Source organism: Sminthopsis crassicaudata, chromosome 6, assembly GCF_048593235.1.
Source record: "Sminthopsis crassicaudata isolate SCR6 chromosome 6, ASM4859323v1, whole genome shotgun sequence".
Lineage (NCBI taxonomy): Eukaryota > Metazoa > Chordata > Mammalia > Dasyuromorphia > Dasyuridae > Sminthopsis > Sminthopsis crassicaudata.
Window position 1 is genome coordinate 5,866,828 of NC_133622.1, and position 24,286 is coordinate 5,891,113.

A 24,286-nucleotide genomic window follows, 5' to 3' on the forward strand; every position below is an offset into this window, starting at 1 on the left:
AATGTTTTAAATTGTGATCGTTCTCTGGGAGCAAGTTTCTTGGGGAGCTTCTGGAGGTAGCCTTCAAAATGCAGCCAGGAGTTAAAGTCCAGATCCTCTATTGTATCCTTCAAAATCCTGAATCTTCAGTCTCTAGCTCCCTCCAAAGCCTCCAACCAGCAAGAAGGTAGATGTGGGAATGAAATCTCCTAAAGTGTGGGAATGTGACTCTGCCTCTGAGAGTGTGGGATTATAGGTTTCCCAGAATTCAATCCTAGTTGTAAATCTCCCAGAAGGCCATAAGCAGGCTTTTCCTTTAGACTTGTGAATCAGCTGAATTTGTGAATCCACTGAATCCTCGCTCTGAATCTCCTCGAGCTTCCCTGAAGTTCTCCTGGGAAGTCTCCTTGATCCACTCCAGACTGACTTCCCCACTCAATGTTGGCTCCCCATATCCTCCCAGAGAATGAGCATGTGAGTACTCCATGGGCTTGTGGGAACTCCTTACAGAACCAATGAGTGAACTCCTTTAAAAGTATAAACTCCTTTTAAAGGTGTGAACTAAGCACATTACCTTGTCTCAAGTTCTGGCCCATAACATCTGCAAGAATCCTAACAGTGCTAGTCATATGTGAACTTCAATATCTAAGTTGTAGCCACTTGGAAATGAATTTCATCAGCCTTTTGATGGAACACCTACTATTTGTAAAATCACTGCTCATTCCTCAGGACATAAAAGATCATTATCACTACTTTTTTTCCCCTCTGTTTTGAGGCAGTTGGGGTTAAGTGACTTGCCCAGGGTCACACAGCTAGGAAGTGTTAAGTGTCTGAGGCCAGATTTGTACTCAGATCCTTGGGAATTCAGGGCTGGTGCTGTGTCCACTGCACCTTCTAGCTGCCCCATTATTATTATTTTTAAAGCAATTTTAATTTATTTAGCATGCTTTATTTAGAAATGTCCTGCTTTTAAGAGTATTTATGTAGCACTTGTCCCTTCTGATCTTTCTCAGGGTCAGGGTCCGTGGCCTGAAGGCAACAACGGTAGTCTTGTGTGATGGCACAGACTCAGGAGCTAAGGACCAGAGCAGGACAGCCAATCCAAAGAACTGGGATCCAGGGAAGGAGGAACAGGGCAGGGGAAAGTAACTTCATGAAGAAAACAGAACTTGAGCTAGTCTTGGACAAAAGCAAAGATGGACACAAGCACAGAGGAGGGACAGAGCTCCAGGGAGACAAAATCATGTAAGCAAAGTGGAGAGACATTAATAAATTAATTATGTGAAACAGATGATATCATGTATAATAATATGTCACAGTATTTGGAATATATCATGTGTATAATAAATAAAGTTATGAGGAATCAGTTGTCTAGAACAAATGGGTTATGTCATTTTTTCTCTGATTTATCCATGTAATCATGTAAACATGTTTAGCTAGGCTAAAAATTCTTGCCTCCTATTGCCAATGTTTCCTAGTACCCACAAAATATATTCATTTTTAACTCTTATTTTCTAGAACTTAGGCTGCCAAGAACAGTAAAAATTAAATACAAACCAAGCCTGGAAAAGTTGATTCTATTTCAATAGCGATGAAAACAGAATAAAGCTGCATGTAGTTTTCTCTGTTTCTACTGCTTTAAGTCCAACTGTCTACATTTTTTATATAATTATAAATTTTCCTTTGAGAAAAAAAATTTTAGCCTAACCTCAAGTTTAAAATTCAAATCACACATTATTCAGGAAACTCAGAACTACATTCCTAGTAACTTTAATTGGAGGATCTTTCATTACATGAACATGTGATAGTAGGCCAAATGACAGACTATGAAGTAAATTAGTAGAAAGGGGACTAACTTTTCCCCTAGAATCTCTTCATTTAACATTTGCACCATTCTATTTGACTGCATGCTTTGTTATTTGATCTCAAACTCAAAGAACTGATTTAATACACACAAGAAAGTGATCACAGCTAAGGCAGCTATGGGAAAATGCTGGACTTTTGTGCATTTCTAACAATGAACGAGTGTGTTTTTGCTAAAATTCACAGTCATTGTACAAATATTTTTTAAGACCTGGGAATGGTGACACCAAAACAGACTATTGAGCCATCTAGTCTGGCAGCCTGTCTTTGACAGTGACCAATACTTGGATGTCTCAGAGCATAATGTAAACATGGAACATAATATGTATAAATAACTATGCCAATGCACCACAAAAAGAGGGAAATGTATTCCATGCTTAGATGGTGATGGGAACATGAGAAAAATTAAGACAAGACTCTCCCCAGTCTTCATCCTCTGAAGATTCTCCCAAAAGATGCAGTCCAAGTTCAATCATACACATTGACTGAGTCTAGGACTAAGAGGGATGATCTGAAGTGGAGACTTCAGGATAAGGAAAAAGTCATCTAAAAGTACCAGGATTTTTCAAAGGCAGGAGGCAGCTGGGTGGTGCAATGGATAGATCAGATGACCTAAATTCAAATGCAGCCTCAGACACTCAACTAGCTGTGTAAAATCACTTAGCCCCGACTGCCTCCAAAAATAAAAACAAAAGGGATTGTAACTTGCTTATTAGAAATCATTTTATTCAGTTACAAAAAGGTTCCACAGAGAGCAGATGGAGGAAGAATGCAAACAGTTCCTATCCGGCAAAGAAAGCTGGCTAAAGCTTTACAAAAACAATGAGATTTTCTGCCCACAACATGTCAGGATAGGTGAAATTATTTTCTACAATGCATAAATGAATTTTCATCGAAATCACGCTATGTTATAATTCCAGAAACAAATTCTCTCTCCACCTTCCCCCATCCCATTTTAGTGTATTTATATCTATTTAGAGTCATAGAATAATAAAACAGGAGAAACGTAGGTCCTGTCTTCAGAAAGCTACTTGAACCATTCCTTGACAAATAACTTAACGATTTTTTAAATGGCCTTTGGAGAAGATAATTCTTTTGGTAATCCACCCAATTACTTAACAACTTTCACAGGTAGGAAACACTTCCTTATACCCAAATCGAATTCCCTCCTGCGATACTTTCTTCTTGGTCTAAACTCAAGTGAGATTGAGAGCAGCAGGTCACTGGCCTCTGAATATTAAACAATGAACAACAATATTCTAGTCTTCACCTTTAAGCTTCTTCTCTAGGATAAGGAACATGATAATACTCTATTGCAGAATATAAAAGAGAAATTAGCTTCAAATTCTTACATACCACATTTTCAGTCTTGAAGATAATTTCCAAAAATGATGTAGCCAGAATTTTCATCTTCCCATGCAGTACATCACCACTTACCACTGTATTCAGGCTCATCCAACTGCAGAATGATCTAGTCTTTTAATACCAATTCCCCAAAGTTTACCAAAGAAAATACATAAAAATGTGGTGAAAGCGTGTGTATGAAACCTCTTTGCCTCAGGCATCCCCATCCTTCAGAAAGTCTTTAGGGTAGAGTGTACAGTCCGGTTCTGTCCAAACGTGCAGTTCTGTTGCTGTTCTCAATAGCCCAGACTGCATGTTCAGGACTCAGGCTCGGGCCTGCACTTACCTTAAGAGAAGCAGGGCACAAGCTGGAAACTCTGTGAGAGCCGCATTGCTCTAAGTATATCTCAGCAACTATTCCTTCACAAAGGAGAACAGGAGCTCTACTGCATGTGCTGCAAGCCAGGGAACGGGGCAGGCCAGGCATCCTATCGAAACCACTTACTTTTGTTGCCCACCAAGGCCACCAAAGGCTGCGTCTCGGACTCCTCGTTCACCTTTTTCACCATACTGTGCCAGTCTTCCAAATTCTCAAAGCTCTGGTAGTTGGTAATGTCATACACCAGGAGAATTCCCTGTGGCAAAAGAGTTGACAGCATGTTTACAAACTCTCAGGGCTCGGCAGCGAGGCATGATACAGCCGTGTTATTCCTAACAGGATGTCACAGACAAAGGCCGGGGGGGAGAAGTCGGTACTCTTACTTTAAACCGAATGGGGTCCAAGACAGCCTTGGCCTCTGTACAATCCTCGGTGACTTTGAGCGTATAGTGAGAGAGCATCTTAGGGATTTTAGGGGGTTCTCTGAGGGCTTGATGAGGGGCTCAAAGGTAAACACAGTGAGGAACTTCTCAAAGTCACAAAATACTCTATAATCCAAGGACTCCACTATGGGTTTTACTAAAAGTACATCAAGATCATCTATTTCATAAGGTCTTAGAATGATGCTTGAAAAATACAATCAAGTGAGTAAATCAGTCTGCAAAACAGTAAATGAACATACCCTTCATACAGTTAAATACCAAAACTATCCACTGGACAAGCAGCTACCAGCTGATGCTGTTTTAAGATCTCCCAGGGCTGGAGAATCCATAGCCTCGCTCATTAATCTATTTCCATGACTATATTTTCTATTGTTGCCACTTAAGACAATTTTTTTTGATCCTCTATTTATGGCAAATAACTCGATAGCTTCCTCTTCAGCAAGCCTACACACACACACACACACACACACACTCTCACACACACACACTCACACACACTCACACACACCCCACACACACACACACATACACATACAAACATACACATCCCTCTCCCTTAACACATCCCATCCATATGCATGTGTATACTTCTATTTCGGATTCCCACCTAACTTGTAGCCAAATACTTAGCAGTGGTACCTCGACTCATGATGCAAGTTTCCCTAACTGGTCCTCCGTAGCTCATGGTCTGTTTTATTTTGCTTTTTTTTCAGCAATATGTACATCCAATTTGCACTTCCCAATTCCACAACTATGTTTGTCCTTTGTTAACTTTAGGTACTCAAGTGTGTCGGGTGTGTCTTGAATTTCTACCTTATGTGTCTATCCTGTTTTTGATGGACTATTTATTTCACTAAGTTTAAAAAAACCAATCCATAACATAGAATATTCTAACATAATGAGCAAACACTCTCAGTGATACAGACATCAAAAACATATTAGTCTTCCAAAAAATCTCTCCTTCTCCACACCAACTCCTAGGTTACAATTTGTAAAGTTGGAGACTTCTTCCCAGTCCATCAACCTCTTCAACCGCTATGATGTGCCCCTGCCCTCTCTCAATCCCACAAAAGAACATTCATTCCTTTGATCTCATCATCCACAAGTATTTTAATTCCACAATACATAATACATCTGCCTGAATTTCATTTCTCTAATCAGAGGATCACACACATAGAACTTTCCAGGGATCATCTGGTTGAACCTTATTTCAGAGATGAGCAAACTGAGGCCCAAGGAGTTTAAGAGTTTTGCCCAAGCTAATATAGATAATAATTGTCCAGTGGTGGTTTTTGCCTCCAGATCTTCCGCCTCTACACCTGGAGTTCTTTCCATTGTCCTTCCTTTCTCCCTCCCCTTCCATTCACCCCTACTAAACCTCTCATTTCTCATAGCAACTTCCAATCACTCTACCCCTCCTTGCCAGACTAGGCAGTTCTTTTACTTCTCTTTTCATTCAACCTCTTGCCTCAAGTTCAGACCGTCAAATCCTCTTTCTTTATTTAACTAGTTTGACTTTACATTGCCCTTAGAATTGTTCCCATAATCTGCCTTCTTCATTCTTGTTTGACTTCGGCAAAACTCCAGGGGACAAAGTCATAAAGGCCTCGCTGCCCTTAACTTTCCCCCTCATAGACTGGAGAGGGCAGTGGATGTACCCTCGTGCAGGGGTATGCACGGAACCTCCCTTGTAGGTAAGAGTGAGGTCCCTCAAACGCCTGTTCTCTGGGACCCCAAGCCCACCCCTTTTTCACCCTTCTCTACAAGTGTCCTCCAACTTTGATCACACCTTCTGGTTTTCCTCTTAAAGGAAAGGCAAACACCAGACTCCCAGCTCCTCCTCTGTTTGGGTTTTGATTTCACCCATCAACATTCTGGGAATACCTTCAGGTTCTGCAAGGCGGAACACAAGCACTCCATCACCACACCCTTCTGATTTCTCAAATCACTTTTCCCTTCTACTTTTCTCTAGACTCTTAGTCTTACATTTTAAAGGTCCTTTTCTGCTCTAGTCTTTCTGGAATGACAGTTTTTCATTAAATTTCTCGAGAATGATTTGTTTAAATCTAAAGTTGTTTTGCTGAATTTGACAGAAGCTAAAGAAGCTTCCATTCTGGTCGCCATTTTGGCCAGAGAGTCTCCATCTCCCTGTGTCTCACCCTCCTTGTGTGGGAATACTTATGCTTGCAAATAGAGCTATCTAGACTCTTTACTAAAATAAGTTCAACTACTTTCTTTGGGAAGATAAATTCTACATCTACGTATCCAGCCCATCTCCAATTACATTTTTGACATCTATATCTGGATATACTATGGATATCTCAAAAGCAAAAATTCAAAACAGAATCCCTCAACATCACTTTGCTATTTCTGCCAAGGGCACCGCCATCCATCACCCAGGTTACAACCAATTGTCATTTTTTCCCTCTCTTGCCTCTCACATATTATAAGACCAAGTGCCAAGTCGCACGGATCCTATCTCAAGAGAGCCATTCCTTCCTTCTAGTTACAAGTATCCTTGGCACTTCTCTCCTCAGCCATTGCAACAGTCTCAGAATTGGTTTCTCTGTATCATCTACAATCCATAATTCAAAAAAATTGATATTAAGCGTGTTTTTGAATAGATTGTGGATTTACTATGAAAGTATCAGGTTATCATATTGTTGTTCAGTCACATCTGACTCTTCGTGACCCCATGAACCAAAATGTGCCAGGTCCTTCTATCTTCCACTATCTCTTGAATCTGTCCAAGTTCATGTTCATCGTTTCCATCACACTGTCCAATCCAGCTTCTGCCATGCCCTTTTCCCAATATCAGGGTCTTTTCCAAAGACTTTCATTTTTTCAAAGCATTTCAGCTTCAGTATCTGGCCATCCACTGAATTTACTGAATTAATTTCTTTAAATTCTGGCTGATTTGATCTCATTCCTGTCCAGGGGACTCTCAAAGTCTTCTCCAGCCCCACAATTCAAAAGTGTTGATCCTTCAGCTCTCAGCTTTCTTTGTGGTCCAGCTCTCAGAGCCATACTTGGCTCCTGGAAAAGCCATAGCTCTGACCATACGGACCTTTGTTGGCAAAGTGATGTCTCTGCTTTTTCATCTGCTGTCCAGATTTGCCAGAGCTTTTCTTGCAAAGAGCAAGTTCATGCTGCAGTCACCATCTACAGTGTTCCTGTGCCCAAGAATATAAAATCTGACACTGCTTCCATTTGTTCTGCCACTACCTGCCAGAAGTAACAGGCCAGTTGCCAAGTTTTTGGAGTTTTTTATGTTAAGCTTCAAGCCAGATTTTATACTCTCTTCTTTCACCCTCATCAGAGGTTGTTTAACTCCCTTTCACTTTCTGCCTTCAGAGTAATAAGTAGCTTCTGCATACCTGAGATTGTTGCAATTCCTTGATTCCAGCTTTTCATTTACCCAGTCTGATATTTTGCATGAAGTACTCGAATATAAGTTTAATAAATAAGGTGACAACACAAACCTGAAATATGCACGTTCCAAACTTCAACTAATCAGCTGTTCCATATTCAGCTTTAATTCTTGCCTCCTAGTGGGCAGAAAGGTTCTTTGAGGACTTGCCATATTTTGTTGTGATCCACAGAGTCAAGGACTTTAACATAGCCAATGAAGCAGAAGTAGACATTTTTCTCAAACTCCCTTGCCTTCTCAGCAAACGTTGGCAATTTGGTCTCTAGTTCCTCTGCCTCGACCAGCTCTTCTGGCAATTCTCAGTTCAACATATTCTTGGAGCCTACACTGCAGAAAGCACAACTTGCTGTTTTGAAAAAAGGAGAAATTTGAACATTCCTTGGCAATTCTCTCTTCTTTAAGTTTGGGGTGCAATCTCATCTCTTCCAATCCAGCGGTCACTTTTACGGTTTACAAACTTGCTGGTTTATTGAGTGCAACATTTCAACATCATCATCTTTTAGCATTGTAATAGCTCACCTGGAATCCCATCGCCTCTACTAGCCTTACTGTTAGGAATGCTTTCCCAAGGCCCTCTTGAATGCATTCTTCAGGTACTTTAACATATGTAACATGTATTGGTCAACCTGCCATCTGGGGTGGGGGAAGTAGGGGAAAAATTGGAACAAAAGGTTTTGCAATTGTCAATGCTGAAAAATTACCCATGCATATATCTGGTAAAAAAGCCATAATTAAAAAAAAAAAATTCATTCTCCAGAATGTCTGGTTCTGGATTGGTAACCACATCATCGTGGTTACTAGGAATGTTAAGCTCTTTCTCGTATAGTCCTTCTATATATTCTTGCCACATCTTCGTAATCTTCTGCTGTCCCTACCATCTTTTTTCAGGCCCATCTTTGCATGAAGCATTTCTTTGATATGTCTAATATTCTACAAGAGGTCTGTCCATCCCACCTCATTGTTTTCTTCTATTTCTTTATATTGTTTTTTTAAAAAACCTTTTCTCTCTTTTCTTTTCTCTATACACATATATAACTGCAAAAGTTATGTAAACACACACACACACACACACACACACACACACACACACACACACACACACATCTCAAAATTGATTTTCCTAAAATATAGGTTTGACCATGTCATTCCTCTGCTCAAGAAATGCCCACGGTTCCCTATTGATCATTAAGATCAAGGACATATTCTCTGTTTGGTATGCTGAATGTAACACTTCATAACCTGGTTTCAATATAATGTTCAATTCTTATATTAATCTATTTCTCATACTCAATAATCCAGCCAAATTAGCCTCCTCTTATTTATCCATGGCATCTTTTTTTCATTTTCATGCTTTTGCACGAGTCATGTCTCAAGCTTGGAATGAATTCTCTCCTTACCCCCATTTCTTAAAATCCCTAATTTCTTTCAAAATTCAGGTAAGGTGGGGCAGCTGGTGGTGCAGTGGATAGAGCACCAGCCCTGAAGTCAGGAGGACCTGAATTCAAATCTGACCCCAGACACTTAAGACTTCCTAGCTGTGTGACCTGGGCAAGTCACTTAACCCCAATTGCCTCAGCAAAAAAACAACAAAACAAAACAAACAAACAAACAAAACCCAGTCAGGTAAGGTCCTACTTTCTCCACAAACCTGTTCTTGATAGTCCCAGCTGCCAGAGCTTTTGACCAAAAAAAAAAAAAACTTGCACTTACTTTAAGCATGTATACATATATGTATATGTACACATACATACTTTGTACATATGAAGATATACATAGTCATTTATACCTACATACACAAAATCTCCCCAGATGGATTGTAAAGTCCTTATGGGCAGAGATTATTTCATTTTTAACTTTGTTTTCCCACAGCCTACACAGGGCCTGACACAGGGCCTGACACATGACTGGAGCTTGCTCCATACTGGTTGGCAGACTGACATTGCCACTCAGGCTTCAGCCTGGTTCCCTGGCTGGTTGCCCACCCTCCTCTCCCAGTTCAGGCTCCAGCCTCATGGGGCCATTCCCCACTCAGGAGACATTCCCAACCCCCACCTCCTTTGGACAGGCCATCGCCCATGCCTACTCAAGAAGGACTTGGAACCGCTAGCTGCTGTCAAGATCAGCACAAAAACATCCTTGCAAGAAGTCTTTCCTGACGCCCCTGCTTGCCTCCAATCCTTTTGTAAGTCATAGAGTTATAGATCAACAGTTGGAAGGGACCACAGAAGTTTTCTAGTCCAACTCCCTCCCCCTCAATGGATCAGAGACTCAGGGAGCGAAAGGGACTTGAATGCCACAAAGGTAGCATGCACTGCGGCCTCGCAGTGACTCCAAGGACAGCCTCATGTGGTCGAGGGCAAAGATAATCTTACTTTTTATTTGGCATCCTCTGAACACAGCACATTTCCTGGAACATGGGGAGACTTCATAAGTGCTTACTAACCGAGGGACAAATCAATGAAAAATCCAAGAAGAAAAATAATTGGAATAGAGATTCCCTATTCTAGAAGAACTGCTAGAAAAACTAAAGAGCAGACTGGCAGAAAATAAATTTATGCTGTATCTTGAGCAGTTCACTATTTAAAAAAAAAAAAAAAAAAAACTGAATTGCCTAAAAATAAAACTTTATATCCCTTTAAAATTAGATAAGGAGGGGGGAAATGGCTTTGTAGAGCTGTAATTAAGGCTAAAATTCATAACCAAAAGAGATCACAATAGATAAAACAAATCTGATTATGTTAAATTTTAAAATATCTTATACAAATTAAATCAATGAACCTAGAATCTAACCAACTGTTGAATGGGGGGGGGGGTAATCTTTGCATTTTGGGTCTTCAGACCAAGTGTTCACTAGGGAACTGACAAGTCAGGGCATTAGTCAGGGCATTGTGTGAGTAGGTATAATAAAGGCTTTTAAGATTACACATGGCTGTTCTTGAGCGCGCTACCGGTTATTAAACTATAGATTCAAGAGATCGTGGCCAGAGACCTTTGAAGGCCTCAGAGGAGGCGAGCCGGGTGGAGTTGACACTGTAAAGGTCAGTGGTCAAAGGTACTCTGTTGGGCCTAGGGCAGACTGGTCATTGTAACTGCCAGGAGGGCATATTGCAATATTTCAGATAAAAGTTATCTAAAACATATAGGAAATTGACCCAAAAATACAAAACCAAGAAATATTCTACTATAGATAAGTAATTGGCAGAAAAGAATAATTTTCAAAAGAATTACAAGTCATTAATGGAAAAATGCTCCAAATTATTAATAAAAGAAAAGGAAGTTAAAAAAAACAATCCCAAAATTTCCTCTCATACTGAAATCTGCAAAGATGATAAAGGCAGCCATTTCTCAAGGGCTATGGTAAGACAGGAACACGATGTGGACCAAATGTATTTGGTCCAAGTGTTCATATCCTCTGAGCCAGTGATTCAACTACAAGAATGCAAGCACAGAGATTCATGGTAATAAAATGCAGTGTAAGGTGGGAAGGAAGTAGGAGATGGCAGAGAAAGAGATAGGAGAAAACAGATAGCTATTTAAGGAATAACTGACCAGAGTGCTAAACACACACACACACACACACACACACACACACACACACACGTACCATAAGAAAAAATACATAGGAGGAATTCATGGAAACATAAACAGATTTATATGAATTGCTCCAGAGTAAAGAAGGTACAGAGGCCTATACATATGTTTCGTGTATACATATGCATATGTATATATTATGAAGTCCGGTCTAGCTCCTCTGAAGGGCTCAGAAGAAGTCCTTTGCCCCACGTTTGGGCACCAAAATGTAAAGTTCCGTCATCTCTCAATTATAATCCTTCCCTGGGAGGAGGTTTTTTTTCTGTAAATTTTTTTTCTCTGTGAGGTTTCTTGGGAGGCTTCTGGAGCCTTCCCCTCCAAAAGTGTGGGATTGCTGGCCCTGAGAATCTACGGGATGTCTTCTCCTTGACCCAATTCAGAACTGCCATCTAACCTCAATCTCCCAGACTAGACTGCTCTCCAGGCTCAATGTTGCCTCTTTTTATCCTCCCAGAAAATGGGCTTGTGAGTATTCCAAAGGTGTAAAATCCTTTAAAGGTGCAAACTCCTTTCAGAAGTTTAAAGGTGTATATTCCTTTTAAAGGTGTGAACTAAAGGTGTGAACTCTGAGCTAGAGAACTGTTTAGACAACCTGAGTTAGCACCTTGTAATCCTAACTATATATTATCAAAGGGTTCCAATATTCCAATAATATACCTATGAGGCAGCTATAGTTAGATCAAAGGCAACGTTCAAACATGCACCTCCGTCAACAGAAAGGTAGAAAATTATGGTCATAGTGCTACATTTGGTTTTTGGTTTTTTGGCCTGAGGCTACTGGGATTAAGTGACTTGCCCAGGGTCACACAGCTAGGTAGCATTAAATGTCTGAGGCGGGATTTGAACTCAGGATCTCCTGACTTCTGTGCTGGTGCTCTATTCACTGCACCACCTAGCTGCCTCAAGAATTGTGTTTGTTGATGGAACTGGTTTTGCTTAACTGTTTTTCTCTGTCGGGAGCAGGGGATTCTGTGAATTATCTGTAGTGAAGAAAAACAAAAGGCCTTGGTAAAATTTTCAAGAAAAAAAAAATTATCTTCAGGTCTCAATTCCAAAGCAGTTTTTTCAATACAGCTCTCAGGTTTCATATTGAATGGCTGGGCACCATATTTGAGACACAACTTACTAACAGGCAAAGACAAATCTACCTAGTAATCACTAAATAGACAATTTATAAACTTTGCACTCTACTTTGAGGTAATGGAACTCTTCTATATTGATTTTTTTTGCCCACGTGAAAATAACTCCTGGTCAGAATAAGATGTAAGAGTAAGAAAAACAAATATGACCATTATGATCACAATTTCCATATAAGTGATATTCCCCGAAATCTTAGGGGTACAATCTGTACCCCAAAGCACTTTACAAGTAACCCTACTTCCCCAGTTTTAAGGCAATATTTGTATACCATTCAAGAGCCAAAAGGCAAAGAGCTACAAAATGAAGCATTCCAATTGTGGTTTGTTATTAGTCTGTTAGCCACAGGTTACAGAGCACTAATACCATGAGCTTTGTATTTGCTCCTAATCACTAGGAAAAACAGCCTAGAACATTTTTCTGAAGACTCTTAGAATATTTCAACTTAAAATCTGGAAATCTAACCAGTAAAGAGGTCACTTCTTAGCACCATTTCTCATTAAAATATATCTGTTTTCCTCTATTTTAAAATGGTTAATCCACTTCGAGTTGAAAGAGATTACTCCAAAGTGCCAAGGCTCAATCTCTTTGGGCAAAAAGTGTGGGGAGGAGAGGAAACCACAGCACTGTAAAGATTCCTATGCTTAGAGTTAGAGGGTAACTAGAAGTCATCTAACTCAACCCATTCATTTTACAAAGGAAGAAACCAAGGCCCAGAAAGATTAATTCATTAAGGTCACAAGTAATAACTGACAAATCTAGAACTAACTTAAAACTCAGGTACCCTGATTAAAAATCCCAGACTCTTTCCACTGCAAGAAGGGAAACAATAAGTCTTCACTGAAGGTTCCAATTAATTTTCCTGCCTGACACTTCAATATAGATAATTTCCTCAATAACTAAAAATACATGATAATTTTACAAGAACTGAAGATAAATATGTTTAGAAGAAATGAACATGTTTAACCTATATTGGATTACCTGCTGTATAGGAGAGAAGGGAAGGGAAAAAAATTGCAACACAAGATTTTGCAAAGGTAAATGTTGAAAACTATCTTTGTGTGTATTTTGAAAAAATTTTTCTATAAGTCAAATATCATTAATAATGCCAGCTCTCATAATTTTCCAGATATTTTTAGCATCACATACATATACATGTGTATACATTTATATACATAATATATATATGTATATATTATAAAATAGGAATTAAAAGGTAGGGTGGGGGGCAGCTAGGTGGCACAGTGGATAGAGCACCAGCCCTGAAGATTCAGGAGGACCCGAGTTCAAATCTAGTCTCAGACATTTAACACTTCCTAGCTGTGTGACCCTGGGCAAGTCACTTAATCCCAGCCTCAGAAAAAGAAAAAAAATTTTAAAAAATAAAAGATAGGGTGGAGTAGATAGTATTCTTTATATTTAAAATTGCATTTATTTTATAAAAGAAATCTCTTGAAAGCAGAGAGATAAGCCACTGTAATATTAATAAAAATAATTATATCTCATTTTCTTACTTATCTCAATACTTAAATTTTAATAACTGAAAACTGCATTAAGATTTTTGGGACTTTCTGTATGCCTATTTTCCAAAATTATTAATAAAGTTTCCTCAGAACTCAAGTTCTGAGGCTCTGATACAATGATGATGGACAGCACTTTACAGGAAATTCTGAATCACCAACACAATACACACACACACGCGCACTCTACCCTTAAAGACAAAGAATCAGATTCTTTCCTTCGTGGAATATAGAGTTCAAAGAACCCTCAGAGATCATCTACCCCATTTTACAGATGAAGAAACTGAGCCTCAGAGAGTATAAGTTCCATTAAGAATTAAATGGATATGAAAAGATTTTTAAATCAGATTTTCAGACTCCGAACTCAGCACGGTCCAAAATTATACAACCAGTAAGTAGCAATGCAAGAATTCTAACACAGGTCAATCAATCACTGTTTTGGGAACCAACATGAGAATATAAGAAGAAACTATTTTATTTCTTCCATAATATGTCATAGATGATAAAAGTGCTGGAGATTTTAGCTGAAATTCAAAGAGTGAAAGAAAAATGGGAAAATTCTACCAATATGCCAATTAGTATCTACTGGTGTCAACAATTATACCAAGTATAATGCATCCATACTCTGCCAAAAAATAATTATTTGAAGCAATGTAATTATATAGAACTCAACCCAAAGTATAATTTTAAGTGGATTCTAGATCTTAAGTGGTAGAAAATGTTTGAAAGTTTAATTTTCATATAGTTACATGTCTTTAAAAACTATAAGCCCCTTTATGATTTTTTAGTATCTCTGCTTATAATAAAAGGATTGTAATCTTTGGCGATGAGCAAATGTTGCCGAAAATTGATTTCATTTTTTTTTTTTATTTTTAACACAATATTAACAAAAAAAAATTTTTTTTACTCACAGTTCTGTGCTAACCACTTAAGCCATTTACAAGCAGACAAACTAAATTATAGATTTTGAGCTGGGAGGGATCTTAAGAATCAGCTAATCAAAATGTCTTATTTTTCAGGTGAGTATCATTTCTCAAATATATACAGAGTACCAAACTGAGTCAAATGTCTAAAATTGAAAACTATTCTCCAATTGATAAATGATCAGGGAATATAAACAGGGAGTTGTCAGAAGATATTAAAACTATCTACAACCATATGAAAAAGCTTTAAAAATTACTATTAATTAGAAAAGTGCAAATTGAAGCAACTATCACACACCTATCAGACATAACGAAGGCCGAAGAAGAGGAGGTTAAAATGAATGCTGTAATGAATAATTAGTGAGATGGTGAAAAGGTTCAGCGGTTCTAGAGAACAATTTGGAACTAGGCCCAAGAGGTGAGTCTAAAGCCCATATGCACAATAATATTTATAGCAACTGTTTTTGTGGTAGCAAAGAATGAGAAGTCAAGAGGATTCTCAACTGTTGAAGAATGGTTCAACACCTTGTGGCACATGACTACAACATAATGTTACTGTGCTAGAAGAAATGACAAAGGGTGGGTTTCAGAAAAACCTGACGAGATCCTTATGAGCCGACATAAAGGGAAATGAGAAGAATCAGAAGAGCCAAATAATCACAATGTTGTAATGATGAACCACCATGAAAGACTTGGCTACTCTGAGCAACAGAGTGATCCAAAGTGATCCAAAAATACTCATGATGAACAAATCTAATTGTCTGGTGTCAGGAAAAGCATCCTGACGATCAAAGTTAAAGAAGAATGGATGGACTGTTTTAAAAGTTAGAGGATTCCTCCTCCCTGTAGTTCTTCAAACAGAAAATGGATGACCAATCAATCAACAGGCATCTAGCATCCATTGTGTGTTACCTTCTGGGAACACAAATAAAATACTGTTTGCTAGACAATAATAATGATCATGACAATATTAACTACCGGTTCTACAGCTCTTTAAGGTTTGCAAATCACTGAACTTCTGTTACCTCAACTCAGAGGAGCAGTGGTCAGTGGCAGGCCTGCAGGCAAGAAGGCTCCTCTTCCTGAGCTAACTAACAGCTGATCTCAGGCCCTTCCCAGCTGTGTGACCCTGCACCTATCACTTCATTCCACCGCCCCCAGTTCCTTATCAATAAAATAGGCTGGCAAACCACTCCAGTGTCCTCACCAAGAAAGCCTCGAGTGGGGTCACAAAGAGTCAGACACGATTAAAAACCACAGGATGATAACAAATGACAGCGGGGATTCTCTTTGAAGGGCATGTACTGAATGATGTAAACAAAGAGGTCCTTTCCAGTTCTGAAATTCTATGATGGTATTAAGGAGGTGGTCTAAAATACCAACATATGACATATTTGATCCACCTTAGTTTGAAAGTTTTCAGAAAAGTAGGTCCTTTATATAGGAACCTTTATCCCAAGTTCTGTAATACTCGACCGCTCAAAAAAAAAATAGCAAAATGATTTTTCAATAAAATTCCAAATAGTAGGATAAAAGATGCTAAGAGAAGTCTAAAATACAGGACTACTAACATGACTGATGCACAGATGTCCAGGGTAATTCTGTAAAACGAATGGGTGGAAATAGTTTTTAAAATTAAGACATGGCTTTAAAGCCAGATTTCATTTTGCAACAGCATTTTGCAAGTCCTCAATCCATGAAGAATAACATGTTAGATCTATCTGTGTATGTGGAAATCCAAATCTCTTGCAACTTCAAATAACAAAATTGTTTATTACACAGTGGTTCTTAAAAGTCCAAACTAAGACTGTACTACTTTAGAGACCCCCTTCAATGAAAAAATTATGTTAAGATTACTGGTAATTAAAGGCTTTATTCCAGGAAAATATCAATATCTCATAATATCATTACATGAATTGAAAAATATATAACTGAATTCAAGAAAACTGAATAAGCGAAAAAAAGGGAGAGGAAAAAGCATATTTAAATAACTTAATAACTGAATAAAAGATCTCTTTTATTAATCATTTGTGTTCAAAATAAATTCAACATAAAGCTACTGTAAGAGGTATAGCGTACAGTCCAATAGTTAGCCATATTTCTAAGTACTTAAGATTTGAAGCAATTTGCCCAAACACAAAATATATTATTTTTCAGATTGCATGAAGTGAACACATAAATTTGAAATTAATTGCAAAAACAAAAATGTTTTACACTTAAATAATTTAGAGCTTCTTTATTATACTTTATTATTTTAACTGTATCAACTCAGACAAGGCAGAAAGGTAGCTTTTGACATAATAAAGTTACTACAAAGTAATTTTTTTTCCCTTGCCTTTGGGTTAATATAAGTAGTTGGTACACTGTAATGCACTATAAAAATACAAAGCATTCTTCTTATTAATATAAAGAGTTTTACTATTTCTAGTGTAGGGTTAAATGCTTCTCAGGTTACCTTCTGTCTGTATATATCTTTATATGTATCTAGTTATTTACAAGTATTTTCTATCACTAGAACATTAGCTCCTTGAAGGATAGTTTTTGCCTTTCTTTTTGTTCCCCAACACTGACCAAAATAAAATGACTGAACACACATTTTGCCTTAATACACTGACATATGTAGCTCTACCACACATGGCCCTAATATACATTTTAACTTAGTTTCATAATCTCACGGAAGACCTAGATTTTTAATTTTCTACATAACTGCCAATATCTACTAAAGTATCTTATAACATTATATATACTTAGGGACACAGTGTCTCTTCTATTACAACACAAGTTCTTTTTTACCTTTTATTTTATTGCCCCAGTGCTTAGCACAATCCCAGGCCCATAGTATTGAAAAATATTTGCAAACTCAATGGAAGCTTCCTTTGGTTTTTTTTTTTTCTTGCAACTCTATTCACTTTCTAAATTTAATTTATAGGATCCTTTTAATTATCTTTTTCAAACTATTTTTTCTAATCAATCAATCAATCAATATTTATTAAGTGTGTACTATGTTCTAGGCACAGTGCTAAGGACAAAGGATACCAAAAAAAAACAAAAAAAGACAAAATACAGTCCCTGCCTTCAAGGACCTTCCAATCTAATAGGAACAAAAATATACAAAGTGAGCTGTATAGAGTATAAAAAGGAAAGAACTAAAAGAGAAGGGGCTGGAATTAAGAGAGGTAGGGAAAAGATTTTAGTTGGGGCTTAAGGGAAGCCAGGAAGGTCAGTAGGTGGAATGGAATGGTTTCCATGCACAGAGGATGGCCAGTATCAATGGATCCAGGAGTACGTGTTAAGGACAGGTAGGAAGGGGCCGGGTCATAGAAAACTTGGAAGGCCAAACAGAGCACGGTGTGTCTGCTCCCAGAAGTAATGGGAAAAGAGTGTGTGTGTGTGTGTGTGTGTGTGTGTGTGTGTGTGCACGCACGCGTGCCCACTTGCACGAGCAGAAGCTTTACAGAGGAAATACAAGACCACATGCTCTGGTAAAATACATTCGTTAGAACTCATGAATATCCAAAAACATTTAAGATTCTCAGCTACTGATAATAAAAATTTGAAATAAAAGCATGGAAAATATGAAAGTTGTACAAAAAACACAAGTACTAATATATATAACAAACTACTTGCAACATCATTTTATTGAACATAAATAATGAAAAGATATGCACATAAATTTATGACATGTTTTCACAAAATTTTCCTCTTCTCTGACCAAAAGAGAACTCTTAAGAATAACTTAATTTTTAGATATGGATCCACACTTAACACCATATACCAAGATAAGATCAAAATGGGTCCATGATTTAGGCATAAAGAATGAGATCATAAATAGATTAGAGGAACAGGGAATAGTCTACCTCTGAGACCTGTGGAGGAGGAAGGAATTCATGACCAGAGGAGAACTAGAGATCATTATTGATCACAAAATAGAAGATTTTGATTACATCAAACTAAAAAGTTTCTGTACAAACAATACTAATGCAAACAAGATTAGAAGGGAAATGGGAAAATATTTTTACAGTTAAAGGTTCTGATAAAGATCTCATTTCCAAAATATATAGAGAACTGACCCTAATTTATAAGAAATCAAACCATTCTCCAATTGATAAATGGTCAAAGGATATGAACAGACAATTCTCAGATGATGAAATTGAAATTATATCCACTCATATGAAAGTGTTCCAAATCACTACTGAGCAGAGAAATGCAAATTAAGACAACTCTAAGATACCACTACACACCTGTCAGATTGGCTAAGATGACAGGAACAAATAATATGAATGTTGGAGGGGATGTGGGAAAACTGGGACACTGATACATTGTTGGTGGAGTTGTGAAAGAATCCAACCATTCTGGAGAGCAATTTGGAACTATGCCCAAAAAGTTATCAAACTGTGCATACCCTTTGATCCAGCATTGCTGCTATTGGGCTTCTATCCCAAAGAAATACTGAGGAGGGGAAAGGGGCCTGTATGTGCCAAAATGTTTGTGGCAGCTCTTTTTGTTGTAGCTAGAAACTGGAAGATGAATGGATGTCCATCCATTGGAGAATGGTTGGGTAAATTATGATATATGAAGGTTATGGAATATTATTGCTCTGTAAGAAATGACCAGCAGGAGGAATACAGAGAGGCTTGGAGAGACTTACATCAACTGATGCTGAGTGAAATGAATAGAACCAGAAGATCGCTGTACACTTCAATGTTGTATGAAGATGTATTCTGATGGAAGTGGAAATCTTCAACATAAAGAAGATCCAACTCACTTCCAGTTGATCAATGATGGACAGAAACAACTACACCCAGAGAAGGAACACTGGGAAGTGAATGTAAATTGTTAACACTACTGTCTTTCTACCCAAGTTACGTATACCTTCGGAATCTAATACTTAATGTGCCACAAGAAAATGGGATTTACACACATATATTGAATCTAGGTTATATTGTAACACATGTAGAATGTATGGGATTGCCTGTCATCTAGGGGAGGGAGTAGAGGGAGGGAGGGGATAATTTGGAAAAATGAATACAAGAGATAATGTTATAAAAAAAAAAATTACTCATGCATATATACTGTCAAAAAAATTTATAAATAAAATTTAAAAAAGAGTAACAATTTTTTAAAAAACAAACTTTTCACTCAAATATTTAGTTATTAAGTTGCACTATTTTACTGTACCTGTGCTCCATAGATATATTTATCCAACATCTTGCCGCCTATTGTTTGCCCTCCTATATCCCAAACTTGTAGGGTAACATTAAGGTTTCCTGAAACAAAAATAAACATAAAATTGAGCAAAACTAAAATGTCAAGAAGCATCTGGATCGACCAAAATCCAACAAAATAATAAATATCTTCAGTGAACACTAAGCCCAATTTCCCACAGGCTCATCAAGTCAGGTATGTGAAGTTCTGCGGTAAAGCTGTACTAACAGATCATAGGAGGGACTTGTACCCTTCCACCTTTGCCCCAACCCAATGAAGCTGAATCCTCTCAAAATAATGGGAGGAAGATCAAGGAAATTTTAATTCTTTAAGAAGTTCTTCATATCACATCAAACTTCATGCCTACTGAAAAAATGTAAAATCCTAAATGGGACAAAATCAGATTACATTCATTTATTTATGCTTATAAATTTCAGAAAAAAAGATCAAGACAAAAGTTCAAAAAAAAAACAAAAAACAACAATACAACAAGGCATGGTTTTATATGATATGAAAGACATTTGTGTAGAAAATAAAAATGGAAACTTTATAATTGTTAATTCCTTAATCTTTAATAACATCAAATACAACAGTAATATACCTCAACTCTATTAAGAAAAACTGTCAGAAAGTTTTAGGTTTTAAAAGCATATACAAAATAACCATTTCTGTGATTACTAAATATTAATACTTTATAAAAATATAAGGTAGAAGTTTCTACAGTAGTACTAGAATGCATGGGTTTTTTGTTAATGTGAATATCATAAGGTTTTAAATAAATGACTGACACGACTATCAAAAGTTCATGTATAATCAATAAAACAATCTGCTTAACAAAATCACTGCAATTACAAATTTACAAACAAAATTACAAGTTTCTTCTTTCCATCATCAAATCTCATATAGAATGAAGCCTCTAAAAGGCTGCTGTTAGTAATCCCATCCACTATGTTGAGATCAGCCTCTGTTCTGAAAAGCAATATTTTATTGCAATAGGAATTGTTAGGAAATAAGCTGCAAACAACAAATGTACAAGATCACAATTCTTTTGTAATATATATCTAGGAATTGCCTATTCACTAAATTACATTATTTAATAAAACTGGGCAAAGCATCTATCAAAAAAAAAAATCAAGTATATTCCAAATCATAAATTCAAAATGAGCCTTAATAACCAAAAAAGCCATTCAGACCCCTATGAAAATTAAGAAAATCAAGAGTAAAAGTATGTTAAGGACAAAAACTATGCATTTTAAATGATTATCACAAAATTCCATGATATATGAATCTGTGATCAAAAAAAAAATTATGCATGTAAAATAGCTTTGAAAATATGAAATTCTGATATTCAAATTTCCAATGGAAATTTCAGACAACTCATACTAACACGAAATTTTAAAAATCAAAATATTTAAGTCTCAAGCAAAGTTTTAGCTTCAATTCTGAGTGCTGTGGGTTTATATTACAATATTTCCATTCTCTAGACATAGTCAAGCCTATTCCCTAACCAATGTGCAGAGGATTTACCTAAGAAACTTCCATCAGCATTAATAAGAGCTACTAAAGTTTATCACCCTTCATCACGCTCACATACAGACACATTCAACACATATTCAAACACACAGAGCAATAACCAAATACTATGAAGATTCTATAGCTGAATCTATAAGTAACGAAGTCTACATTAAGATTGAAGTCTGCCCAAACCACGGAATAAAATGGTTGTAACTGCCCCATCTATAAAATTATCCCTTTAAAAAATCCAGCAATCTTTTCATTTCTTGAAGCTGAAAATTTTTTCTATAAAGATAATATGAATATAGTGATCACACAGCACCAACCATCTCTAGTAATTACTCAAATTCAATGCTCTCAGAAGCCTACTAGATAAAGAATTCTCTCAATTATCTGCTAGATAGTTGACAATTATTTATACCATCTTATAGGGGAAAAGGGTATTTTATTAACAAATAATTGTGTAAGTGTTTTTACATAAAGCTTTAATAAATATTCAATCTGTCATATTTTTCTCACTGGAAAAAATAACTATTCCTTTATTCTCATATCCAGAAATATTGCATTATATATATTTTTATTACCAGAACTAGAATTGCATGTGAATAATAACTGAACAAATGAAGCAGTGATTTTTTTGAGGATTACCAACTTCATGCATATACTTCTATTACTTAAAATAATACCAATATCATACCTAATTGATCGAGGGGGTGGGAAGAAGGAAATCAAAGTTTTCCCAACAAAGTTTTTAAAAATAGTTAAGTGGCATCTTACATTAATTCAATATGAAAAGCTACTATTTAGCAGACATAATCAACTGATATCTTGTAAGTGTAAAAGATACTCAATTTCACAATCAATCCACAATCTTAAATTATTTACTCATTTTAAAAAGAATTAAAATATGTCCTCACTAAAATGGGAAGGGAGAGATTACTCTGAGGTCAAAATCAAATTTAAAAGATGAGTTTAAGTGAATATTAATTTTCATTCTGGAGGTTAACATGCATACGGCATCTTCTATTAATTGGTCATTTTATAAACTATAAAACTAAAAATGAATATTAAAATAATTAAATTATGCAGAGTAAAACCTCAGTGGTTTAGCTCTTGAATACTTAATCTGAAACTGTCCATCAATAAAGAATTTTGGTGAAACTGCCAACAATTAGATTTAAAGTGAAAATAATTATTTTACTCTTTCTTTTTTGTATGAAATTATACTGAGAAAATGAGTGACAAAAGACAGGTAGATTTCATTCCATTTAAATTAAAGGCCCCCAAAGGATAAAACAGTGACTCTATCAAAGGATCCTTGGTTAACCTTACTTAAAGTGCTACAGAGTCAAGATGGAACTGAAAACACAAGGCTGCCCACTTCTTGTACTGAAGACTTAAAAATCCTTTTCACAGTAGAACCCTGTTTACTGGAGTGTACCCACAACCTTCCTGAAAGTATTTGGACTATGGCTCTTAAGCAGTTCTATCAGCTGAACCTCTGACGAACAGATAGACTATTTTAAGCAGTCAGATCTGCACAGTGGCTGCATCTAGACTATACAGCACACTGGATCATGAAATAAACTAAAATAGATCAGTATTTGGAAAGTCACTGACTTGAAAAAGTTTCAGTGGAAAGTCAAAAGTTTTATCAGAATTCTAACATTCTATTTTGTTATAATTATACGTAGTTATGTTATCATTTTTATTCTATACCTTGCAAGACTTTCAGCAAAACAATAAAAACATTTATCACACAATATCAAAAGTAAACTTTGACGCTGATAAGATAAATAAAATTATGAACTGTAAAACCATATCATGTCATTTTGAATAATTTAATTAATTATATCAAACTATATTAATGTCATTTAATATATCCACTTAATTTCAATTGTACAGATTAAAATAGATTGAAAACTTTTTTTCCTGCTGAAATTTGTACTTATTAAGTAGCATGAAACTCAATGGCTTTGAAAAAAAAAAAAAACACAAGATTTTTCCTCCCTTTGGAACTTAGCCCATCAAAACAAAACCTTAATCAGGAAAATTAAAATATATATTCACTACAAGTACTTTCCTAAAGTTGGCTCTTAAGGTAAGTACTTTCTGATATTACACTAAGACACAAAATGCATACTATAAGACAACAAATGTGTAAACAGTCATAGATTATTTTATAGAGTAGTCAAAGCAAACAAAAAAAATGCTTCTATCAAAAAATGCTGTAGAACAGATATGACACTTTCAATTACATAAGTATACATATGTAAATATATAGAAAATGGAAAAGCCAGCAAAAACCGTTCGAGTACTTTGTTAGAGGTAGCTGATGACTGTTCTTTTTAGCTCTTAGATATAAAAAAAGTTCAAGGAATAATGAAATGATCAAGAAGGATCGCCTCTTTAAGAAACTCTCCAATCCAACTGGAACGGTTAATAACAAAATACTGTACATATAGAAGCTCTTAAGACAACAGCTAGCATGGGGGGTGGGGGAAACCTTTGTAAAAATACCATTTCACAGCAGGCATACTGTGTGATTTGTGTATGCATTCCACTAGTGACTGCTGTTAATTATCATGCATGTTGTACTTAGGGTCCATGATGGTGGAAATAATAAAAACATAATCAGATTGTCAGAATTTTTTTAAATATGAACAAAATATTCAAACAATTCTTATTAACCTCTTACAGACCAATAATGGAATAAGAGCAAAGCTGAAAGAAAACAGTTCTCTTTTTCAGCTTACTTTTCCTGAGAAAATGCAAATAAATCTTATTGGAAGGATAATAATAACAAAATGTATAGAAAACCACCAACTGTTCAGTACTTTATTATCAAATGCATTTAATTTAAGCTTTTAAACAGAGAAAAAATTTTCAGACTTTAGCCAAATGATCGTGACTTTTAATATCACTAATATATCAACTTTATCACCTCTACAGTAAAA

At 36.4% G+C, this 24,286-nt stretch overlaps 1 protein-coding gene across 2 annotated transcripts in view; it reads right to left on the minus strand.

The window, feature by feature from the left end:
* RAB28 (RAB28, member RAS oncogene family) overlaps positions 1-24,286 on the minus strand; it is a 93,100-nt gene that overhangs the window by 63,272 nt on the left and 5,542 nt on the right. For both annotated transcript variants that reach the window (XM_074274518.1, XM_074274519.1), the window contains exons 3-4: positions 19,788-19,876; positions 3,692-3,821 (exon numbers count right to left, since the gene is read on the minus strand). In XM_074274518.1, coding sequence (XP_074130619.1) covers positions 3,692-3,821; positions 19,788-19,876 — 219 coding nt within the window. The remainder of the gene's footprint in view (positions 1-3,691; positions 3,822-19,787; positions 19,877-24,286) is intronic.